The sequence below is a fragment of the Cebus imitator genome, unplaced genomic scaffold (genome assembly GCF_001604975.1).
Source record: "Cebus imitator isolate Cc_AM_T3 unplaced genomic scaffold, Cebus_imitator-1.0 Scaffold386, whole genome shotgun sequence".
NCBI classification, from domain to species: domain Eukaryota; kingdom Metazoa; phylum Chordata; class Mammalia; order Primates; family Cebidae; genus Cebus; species Cebus imitator.
The window spans coordinates 637,300-647,882 of NW_016107701.1; the positions used below are offsets into that span (position 1 = coordinate 637,300).

The 10,583-nt window shown below is 49.7% G+C and overlaps 1 protein-coding gene across 5 annotated transcripts in view; it reads right to left on the minus strand.

Annotated features, from left to right (window-relative positions):
• Positions 1-10,583, minus strand: part of DAPK2 (death associated protein kinase 2) — a 125,531-nt gene that overhangs the window by 13,739 nt on the left and 101,209 nt on the right. For 2 of the 5 annotated variants that reach the window (XM_017508122.2, XM_037731196.1), the window contains exons 5-9: positions 8,471-8,519; positions 7,623-7,649; positions 3,992-4,144; positions 2,865-2,910; positions 197-1,442 (exon numbers count right to left, since the gene is read on the minus strand). In XM_017508122.2, the coding sequence (XP_017363611.2) occupies positions 834-1,442; positions 2,865-2,910; positions 3,992-4,144; positions 7,623-7,649; positions 8,471-8,519 (884 nt within the window). In that variant the 3' untranslated portion in view covers positions 197-833. Of the gene's footprint in view, positions 1-196; positions 1,443-2,864; positions 2,911-3,991; positions 4,145-7,622; positions 7,650-8,470; positions 8,520-10,583 lie in introns of those variants that run through there. The other 3 variants (XM_017508115.2, XM_017508119.2, XM_017508117.1) reach the window with 3 other exon arrangements.

Below are 10,583 nucleotides of genomic sequence, written 5' to 3' on the forward strand. Positions count from 1 at the left end.
GAGTCTTGCTCTATCGCCCAGGCTGGAATACAATGGCACCATCTCGGCTCACTGCAACCTCTGCCTCCTAGGTTCAAGCAATTCTCCTGCCTCAGCCTCCAGAGCAGCTGGGATTACAGGCACCTGCCATCATGCCCGGCTAACTTTTGCATTTTTAGTAGAGATGGGGTTTCACCTTGTTGGCAAGGCTGGTCTTGAACCACTGACCTCAAGTGATCCGCCCACCTTGGCCTCCCAAAGTGCTGGGATTACAGGCTTGAGCCACCATGCCTGGCCTCACTGAGTTCTTTTAAGGATCAAGTAAGGTCATCTGTCAGACATAATGTGCTCAGTAAGTGAAAAATCAATGCAAATGGAAGGTAATATTATTTTCTGTATGCATTTTAAATCCCTGCTTCTGTAGCAGGAGAGCACCATGCTGACTTAGTTATTTGCAGTTAAATCAAATATTACCCAAGATCTACAAGCCATAAGGTATGTAGGCAGAAAGTGAGATGTGAACAAATCCTTCATCACAAATCAATTCTCAAGCATTTCCCTAGGGCCAGCCATCCTTCCTCTGAAGAAGGGGAACCTGAAGGGTACTCACTCTCTAATTGTTTTAACAGCTTGGCTGCCCTGCCAGCACCCTCCCAGAAAACCAGAGTGGTAAGGGGAAGTGCAGAATGAATAACGAACTGGCACCTCAGTGATTCTGGATTCTGTGGAGGGGATGGAAGGCTATACTACAGACAAACCCCTGCAGGGTAATTCTAGCTAGATGCTGCAGCAGGGTAGATGAGAACATGCTTCCGCAAACCTCTTGGGATGCATTACTGACTGGACTCTGGCGCTCAGAGCTTCCAGCCAGCCAGAATTTCCTCGGTGCATGATCTGCTGAGCAGCTCTGATAGGGATTCACTGGTGTCCTGGCGTAATGTGGAGCCCAGGCCCTTGGAGCTCCCACTCTCCAGCTGGAAGCTGCCCACCAGCTCCTGGATCCACTGCAGGTCTGTGGAGAGCTCCTGCCTCAGAGCCTCAAACTGGGCCTTCACCTGGTCCAGTTTCCTAGCCACGCTTCCAAGGTTGGACCCCGTGGCCTGGATGTCTTCTCGCAGCAGCTTCTTCAATGACTCTACCTTGCGGAACTCATACCTGAGCTGGGACAGGTTGTGCCGGGCGCTCTCACTCTCCTCTCGGTACCAAGCTTCCTTCTCATTGAAGATGGAGACCAGGGCCTCCACATCATCCTGGACGGTATCATGGGCCTCCACCAGGGCACGGCATCCCAGGTCCACCCGAGCCACGTCTTCCACCACACAGGCAAAACGCTCAAAGTTGACATAGGTGTTGTTGGGAGGCATGCTTGAGTGGCATTTGAGAGTGTACTCTCTCAGGCGCTTGGTCTTTAGCTGGGTGGGCTCTGTCTTGTGCTGTTCAGGGGCTTTGACTTCTCCTTTTGACTGGTGGGTGTTCAGACAGAAGAATCAGAGTGTTAATTTGCTGCCCGCCCCAGAAGGCAGTCTGAGGGGCCGGCAGAAGGCACACACATGGCCTCTGGTGTTCACTGCATGCGTCAGGCCACAGGGAGAACCAGGGTGGGATGAGCACCCCCACAGACCATAAGTGAGGTCAAGGAGTATGGGGTGCTGCCTGCATGCTCATTCAGGGCAGAGGGGTCCACGGCCATTAGAGATGGTTCCACACACATAGCATTTAAGGGGTGCTCACACAGACAAGCAGGCTGCAGCCAGGACTCTGCAGGCATCTGTGCAGGGCTGGAGCGTGCAAGGCCAGGGCTCACATAGCGGGGCTGAGGAGCATCTCTCCTTTGGTGCTCCTTGCGCCTTCCCCTTCCTTCAATGAGCAGATGAAGCTGAGCAGATGAAGCTGACCTCCTCCCAGACTACTCCAGCCCTCCCTGTTCTGTCTTCCACAGGCCTCACCTTCTCTTTTTATTTGATTATTATTTTTTAGAGAGATGGGGTCTCAGCATGTTGCTCAGGTTGGTCTTGAACTCCTGGACTCAAGCCATCCTCCTGTTGCCTCGGCCTCCCAAAGTGCTAGGATTACAGGCATGAGCCACTGTGCCCAGCCTATCTCACCCTTTCTTATCTCTACCTTTCTTATGGTCATTTCATCCTTGCTGGCCTTCTCACTTAACAGTTAAGGTTAACGGGAAGTCTGGTGACGTCCCTGGGTGTGCGTAGCTAGCCTGAATCCTGCTGCGTCCAACCCTCTCAAAGTGCTCTTTACACCAGACGCAAGACCCTCTGGAAAGCCAGCAGCTGGAAGCCAGACTGCAAGGCGAGTTAGGCAGGAATCCATCTTTTTGCTCCGACTCTCCCCAGAGGGAAAAGAATTGCCCTAACAGTGGCTGTCTCTCTTCCCCACCAGGCCTCCATCTCAGGCCCCATTCCTCCGGGCCTGAGGAGCTGGACGGCTGATTTAAGTGCCATCTTTGACTCAGAGCCCCAAAATCCGAAAGGAGGAGGCCTAGTCACATTGTGGTTTTCAATTGTCACTGATCTCTCTACACCTGGGGAGTCCTGATTTCCACTTGGAGAAGGGACAGTGACATACCCTCCAACAAAGAACACTGTGTAAGGTGGCCCCAAAGAAAAAGGGTTTCAGCTGAGGTTTGTGAGGGTTTTGTTTCATAAGTTACCTGAATATGAGAGACACAAACTTAAAATAGCAAGCAAATAAACCTATTTGAACAAGCCCAGGCCCTTTGGGGCCCTTGGCTAGCTTTCATCTGTGCCCAGGGTCAGTGCTTCAAGCAAAGGTCTCTCCAGTGGACCCTCTGCATCTGGCTACCCAGGCCAGCCCTGGCGACAGAGCAGGGACCCTTTGCCCATTGGAACTTGTGACCATGCCCTTACCGTGATCCAGGGGTGTCTGAGAGCCTCTTGGATTGTGAGCCGTTTCCTGCAAAGAGGTTTGAGAAACAGTGATGATCCATGAGGACAGAAGCTGGGAGCAACCATCTCCGTTCTTACTCTTTTTAGACCAATATTTTAGCATTTTTTGGCCACTCTCATCAAATCAGTTGAATGGAGGATGCAGAGATGAATGGGAACTGGCTGCTTATCCTGTAATCTAGGGGAAGGAAGTGGTCCAGGCAGATCCCTCCACAGAGTGGCCTTGTTACCTAAACCCATACCTTCTGTCCCAAAGCTGAAAGGTCTAAGAAGAGTCATAAATGTGCTAATGAGCTTCCAGAATCCTCCAAAAACCAGGTCCCCATTGCTAAACCCATGGTCTCTGCTTTTCTGTTTGCCTTCTGGATCCTTTCTCTGCCTTTCACTGCTTTGTACCCAGGTCAGTGACTCTCCCTAACACTGCTCTTAGGAAAATCAGGGACCTTGCACTCCAGACAACCCTACTCTGGCCGTCTCTGAAGTCTGTGGGATGGAGAGGACATGGTGTTCTGGTCTGTGGATCTTTCTTCCTGCCCCATCCAAGTCATGCTCTGGGTACCCAGCACCCTGCAATTACCTGCCTATCTTCTATTTGGCCCTATTGCCATGGGGCTCACCCTGGCCCCTGAAGAAGGGATAAGGTTAGCATGTCTCCCACCCTCCCACTGAATTGACCTCTCCAAGCCCACCTGCTCCTACTCCCAACCTGAATTGGCTTGAAAACCCTGCCTTTTAACCTTTTCAAATCTGAAATCCAGGTGCCTTTGGGACAGACTGCACAAGGTAATGAGCCCTAAAGAAACCCTGGCTGACTTCCAGCTCGCGCGCGCGCATACACACACACACACACACACACACACACACACACACATTATTTACATTTCAGCAGGAGGAGAAAGCAGAAAGACTTGAGCAAACAAGACAAATGCTACGTCTTGGCTAGGCCACACTTCCCAGCACCTGCTCGGATTAGACTACAGCGGTACAGATGACAGCTATGTCAAAGCTGGGACACACTGACAGGTCTTTGAGAGAGGCGACAGGAAGCCATCAGACCTGAGAAACCAGTGGCTTCTCTGTCCTCTTACCGGGTCTCTTTAACCAGAAGCTTCCGAATGAAGTCCTTGGCCAGCTCGCTCGTCTGGCTGAAGAATTCCTCATCAAAGTCGTAACTGACTGCTGTGATATTTGCCAGTGTTTCCTGCTTTGTGTCTCCCAGGAAAGGGGACGCTCCACTTAGGCTGAATACAAGAGAGGAAACCACGTAACTAAGGGAAGGTAGATGGAAATGGGGATGGCAGACTTGGGGAACCCTGCCCCATGACTGCTGCATGGAGCTGGAAGGCTCCCAGCAACACAGCCTGCCCCCTCTAAGCAGCCAACCAGCAGCCTGTTCAACCGTGTCCAATTCAATACACATTCATGGAGCTTCTCCTAAGCACCTGACAGAGAGAAACTGTGTCTTCACGGGACTCGAAAGCGGAGGGGAGAGAAACACAGTGATGTGGCTCTTTGTGATTCCCCAGCTGGACAGAGCAGAATATAATGGAAAGCCAGCCAAAGGACAGGGGAGCACAGGAAAGAGGGAGGCCCAGGGCAGCTTCATGGTAGCACAGATATTTACATCGCTTTGTGTCTTGAAGAATAAAGAGGTTGTCAGCAGTCAGAGAAGGAGATGGAAAGGCCTTCTGGGCTACAAGAGCAACTTGAGCAGAGCCCACAAGTTTGGAAATAGAGGGGCCATTAGGGACTAGAAAGATCTGTGTTGTTCCCCCACAGGGTTTGTCAAGGATGTCATACAAATAATGACTCCTATATCTACTATCTCCTGACTCAACTTTCAGTTCTTCATGGGATGCCTTGGTAGAGGCATGATCCAGCAGTCTCTGGATCTGACATGCCATTGCCCCAAACTCATTGTGTCCAAACCCCATTCTAAGTACTCCCCTGATGAATGACATAACTTTACAAATGTACCCAAGCTAGAAACACAGGAGTCACCTTGGACCCTTCTTTCTATTCCCTTGCCACATCTGCCTGGCCAAAAGGTTTTTGGTTGGTTCCATTTACTAAATATCTCTTAAAAGTCATCCCCATCTCCACAGCCACTTTCTTAGCATGGTGGCAGTAAGGTGCACTGGAAAAAATTTGATATTGCAATCCTGGGTTTGAATCCCAGCTCAGCCACTCATTAGCTGTGTGAAGCTAGAACTCCTCTGAAATGTAGTTTCCTCATCTGTAAAATGAAGAAAATAAAATTGCCACCTCACATGATTGTGAAGAATGAATGCATACAAAAGCCTTCATGCAATCCTGGCCCACACTAAGGGCTCTGGAATTAATGGCCATTATCACTGCCATTGTGAGAACACAAAAACCCTCTATGATTTTCCATTTTCTATAGGATCACATCAAAACTCCTCAGCAAGGCAGTAAGAGTTGGTCCTTCGCCATGCTCGGTACATTTCAGCCACACTGAAGGTTTACCGTTTTTTTCTCGCACTGTTTCCTCAGCCAGCACAGCCCCTCCTTCCTTCTCCACCCACAGAATTAACTTCATTCTTTACATCCTAGTTCAAATCAATCCACCAATCACATGCTCTTTCTCTTTCTTTCTCAATAAACCTTCAACAATTCAGCAAACCGGTGGTTCCCCACCTGTGTCTCACAAAGGTGTGTTCAAGCCTCTAGCCTAACTTTGGTCCCACTGGGCGTGAGTTAGGTGTGTGGTGTCTTCCACAGACAGGGATTACCAGCAAGCAGGGAAGACCCTCCTCCACGTCAGTATCCTGGTGCCTGCCTGGTACGGTGTCTGCCATGGAGGAGACCTCAACAAAGCCGTTAAATTCAAATGAGCCACAAGAAAACTAAGTGCTCAGTAGACACTGGGATTCCTTTTTTTTTTTTTTTTATGACAGGGTCTTGCTCTGTTGCCCAGGATGGAGTGCAAAGGTGCGACTACAACTTACTGCAACTTCTGGGCTCAAGCAATCCTCCTGTGTCGGCCTGCAGTAGCTGAGACTGCAGATGTGTGACACCACATCCAGCCAATTTTTTGTTTTGTTTTTTTGTAGAGATAGGGTTTAGTCATGTTGCCCAGGCTGGTCTCAAACTCCTGGACTCAAGTATCTGCACACCTCAGCCTTCCAAAATGCTGGGATTACATGGGATTCCTTAATGTTTCAATATGAAAATCAGAGTCCTGAATAAATTAAAGTTTCAAGAGCCACATCTGAATCTGAAACTATAGATCGATCTGAAACTATAGATCAGGCTCTGATCTGAAACTATAGATTGATGGTTCTCAGCCTTCTCTTTGCATCAAATTCAGCTGGAGTTTTAAAAGATACAGAGACTAAGGCCCTATCCCCAGCACTTGTGATGTAATAGATCTGGAGTGGGGCCTGTGCCATGGTGGGTATTAAAAGCTCTCCTGTGCAGCCAGGGTTGAGATTCTCTGCTGCATCTCGGGGGGATCCACCATGTCACACAGGGCTCCTAGTCCAAGTGCTGCTGGGAGAGTCAGAGACCGGGCTCACAGGGATCACCGAGAGAATGAGCCCCTCAGCTGCTGAGCACTGGTGCTCCCTGCCCCATATGGTTGACTCTTACTCCACAGTGCTATAATCATAGTATTTTCCATGTGTGCTGTGAAGGGAAAATGGTTGGGAAGGGCCGATGGAATGAACACTCACTTGCCCACTGTGCACATGCCAGTGTCAGGGCTGGGAAACTTGCACTTGTTACTTATTTAGCTTTCACAACACACGCATGGTGGGAAGTTTGGGATTCCTATTTTTCTGATGAGAAAAACAAGCCCAGAAGCTAAGTCGCTGCCCAAGGCCACAGAGGTGGAAAGTGATAGTATTACAGGCTCCAGCCCCAGAGGTAACTCACCACACACTGGAGCTATGCAGGAAATCTCTGTCTAAGCAACCGAATACTTCAGGGACAGGCAAAGAGGAAGAAGAGAGACAGGAAGAAAAGGGAATCTGGGGAAAAGAGGGAAAATGGGGAAAGAAAGAAGAGGCAAGATTGGGGAGGGCATAAGCAGCTTCACAGGGCTGTCCCAAGAGTTCTGACAGAAGGGCCCAGGCGTGGTGGCTCACGCCTGTTATCCCAGCACTTTGGGAGGCTGAGGGTAGACCACGAGGTCAGGAGTTGGAGACCAGCCTGGCCAACATGGTGAAACCCCGTCTCTACTAAAAATAAGAAATTGGCCCTGCATGGTGGCACACACCTGTAGTCCCATCTACTCGGGAGGCTGAGGCAGGAGAATTGCTTGAACCTGAGAGTCGGAGTTGCAGTAAACCGAGATTGTGCCACTGCACTCCAGCCTGGGCGACAGAGCAAGACTCTGTCTCTAAAAAAAAAAAAAAAAAATAGTTCTGAGAGGAGTCTGAGTGAAAAGTGACATTCTCCAGTATACCTCAGTCTGGGGGAGGCTGGGCAGGGGAGCCCCGGCATTCCATAGTAGGAATGCAGACACAGGCTGTGCAGAGCACAGGCTGCACCCCTGGATGTCTGCTCAACTTCAATGCCAGGGTCAGATGGATGAAATAGACACACAGCGCTTAGCCTCAGGCTTCCTGTGTAGACTTAACACACCCGGATTATGGTGGGTACTTAGTAAATAGTCTGTCTGCCTGTCCCTCTCTCATTCCTTCTGATTCCCCCATATTTAAGCTGAGCCAGAGACCCTGGATCAGAGATACTCACAGGATGTAGGTGATGACGCCTATGCTCCTGTAAAATAAAGAACAGTTGAGTCAGGACCGCCTGGGTCCAATCCCCGACCAGCAAGGGACACCTGCATGGATCTAAGGGGAAGAGGTCACTTGCCTCCCCCACAGCAGCTCCTAGATACTGTCTCATGCTCCACACCCCTCTCTATCCCGCCCTTCAGCAGCAGCCTGGGATGTGTTTGGAGTCATTGAGCTCTGAACCCTGAGTCTGAGGACCCAAGTTCAAGGTCAGAATCCTGCACTTGCAGGCTGTGTGATTTGGGTAAGTCCCTTACCACCTCTGAGCCCTTTCTTCTTATGTGGATAATGATAATCACCTCATAGGAATGTTAACAGGATTTTAGAAAACCAGGTAACAAAGGTGCTCAGCCAACTGTAAAGCAGCATCCAAATGAAATGAGTGGCATCTGTGCAGAGAACTAATCCCTACAGTATCCGCAGGCCTAGCACAGTGCCCCGATGCGTGAACTTTCAGTGACCACTTGGCTGGCCGACTGAGCGAGTTACTGTTACTATTATATTTAACCTGGCTGGGGAGGCCCGGAGGTGAGTCTGCACCTCCACCTTGCCTCTCTTCTTGCTCCTCCACTGCTGACAAAGCTCTGACCTGGTCAGGTGGTAACTGGCCTCAGGTCCAGGCCTAGTGGCCCTCCAGCTGCCCTGGCCGCAGGTCTAACACACTGGGAGAGCTGCCAGAGGCTCTGAACGGTGAATGTGGAGTAAGGGGCTTTCACGGTTAAGAGGATATCACCTGGAGCAGGATCTCAGGCCTTCTGCCCTTGGAAGGATCCTTAGGTCACCTGAGTGGCCTGTCCAACTTACCACATGTCAGCCTCCAGACCCAGGGGCTCGTAGTTCACAATTTCTGGAGCTGAAAGAGGTCATATTAAAGAGTAAACAGGAGTGTAAACATGAGAGGAGAGATAGTTGTAAGGAATTTTAGGGAATTTGATAATAAATGTCTCTATCCTGAATCCCCAGGAAGAGTAGAGCAACAGATAAAGGTGGTCTGCATCTAAGAATTCTGAGGAAAGGAGTTGCCATGGCCCAAATGTTTGTGTTTCCCCAAAATTCATATGTTGACAGTGAATCCCCAACGTAATAGTATGAAGAAGTGGAGTCTTTAGGAGGTGACTAGGTCATGAGAATGGAAACCTCACAAGCGGGACTGTACCCTCATAAAGAGGTCTGAGGGCTGGGTGTGGTGGCTCATACCTGAAATCCCAGCACTTTGGGAGGCTGAGGGGGGAGGATTGCTGGAGCCCAGGAGTTGGAGACCAGTCTGGGCAACACAGGGAGACCCCATCTCCACAAAAAGTTTTTAAAAATTAGCTGGGCATGGTAACACATGCCTGTAGTCTTAGGTACTCAGGAAGAGGCTGAGGTAGGAGGATTGCTTGAGCCTGGGAGGTTGAGGCTGCAGTGAGCCATAATTGCACCACTACATTCTAGCCCAGGTGACAGAGTGAGACCGCATTTGAAAAAAAAAAGGAGAGAGAAAGAAAGAAAAAGAAAAAGAGGCCTGAGAGGGCTTATTTGCCCCTTTGGTCATTTGATAACTTAACAAGAAGGCGCCATCTATGAAACAGGGTAAACTCTCATCAGATTCCAAATCTGCTGGCACCTTGACCTTGGACTTCCCATCCTCCAGAACTGTGAACAGTGAACTTCTGTAGTTTATAAATGACTCACTTTAAGGCATTTCATTAAAGCAGCCCAAAAGGACTAAGAAAATTGTTGTCTGTTATCCTGGTAGAAACCTTTTACAAACAGGCCTTGAGAGAGAGGAAGAGGAAAAGTACACAGAATACCTGAGAAAGGAAGAGAAGGGCAGGGAAACGAAGGTACAGAAGGAGAAATGGGGCCTCGGCTATGGGGCCTGCTTTAGAACTCCCTGGTAAAGACCAGTCATGTCAGTGCTGGAAAATGGTGAAGGAGAAGGCAGAGAAGGACTCCACTTTCCTCTGAGTCTGGTCTGAAAGAGGGTACCTCCCACCTGATGAGGAGGAGGATATCCTGGGGTCCCCTGGGACAATGAGCTTAAGGGGCAGCCAGGAGAAGATGTCCAGGGACAGTTTCCAGGGCCAGAGCCCTCACGTTTGGAGCCATCCACGTACAGGAAGGAGTAGCAGCTGAGGCAACGAAGTGATGACCAGGAGAGGGTGCAGAGTCTAGGAAAGAAGGCTCTGCCGAGGAGAGAAGAGGACCAAATCCTCCCCAGAAATCAAGCAGATAATCCCTGGAAAGTGAGTGTTGAATTTCACAGCCACCGCAGTGCCCAGAATGTCAAGAAGGTACAGGCTGGGCATGGTGGCTCACACCTGTAATCCTAGCACTTTGGGAGGCTGAGGCGGGCTGATGACTTGAGGCCAAGAGTTCAAGACCAGCCAGGACAATATGGCAAAACCCTGTCTCTACTAAGAATACAAAAAAAAAAAAAAATTGGCTGGGCATGGTGGCGGGTGCCTATAATCCCAGCTACTTGGGAGGCTGAGGCAGGAGAATTGCTTGAATCTGGGAAGTGGAGGTTGCAGTGAGCCGAGATTGTCCAACAAGTGAGGCACAGAAATTTGGACTATGCATTACAGAGACTCTTACAGCAATGTGACATTGCTGTGACATCCCAACTGTGGTCATTTTTCTAATAATTTATTTGTTTTTATTTTTATTTTTTTAAGACGGAGTTTCACTCTTTTTGCCTAGGCTGGAGTGCAATGGCACGATCTTGGCTTACTGCAAGATCTGCCTCCTAGGTTCAAGTGATTCTCCTGCCTCAACTTCCTGAGTAGCTGGGATTACAGGCATGTGCCACCATGCCCAGCTAATTTTGTATTAGTAGAGACAGGTTTCTCCATGTTGCTCAGGCTGGTCTTGAACTCCCAACCTCAGGTGATACACCCAACTTGGCCTCCCAAAGTGCTGGGACTACAAGGCA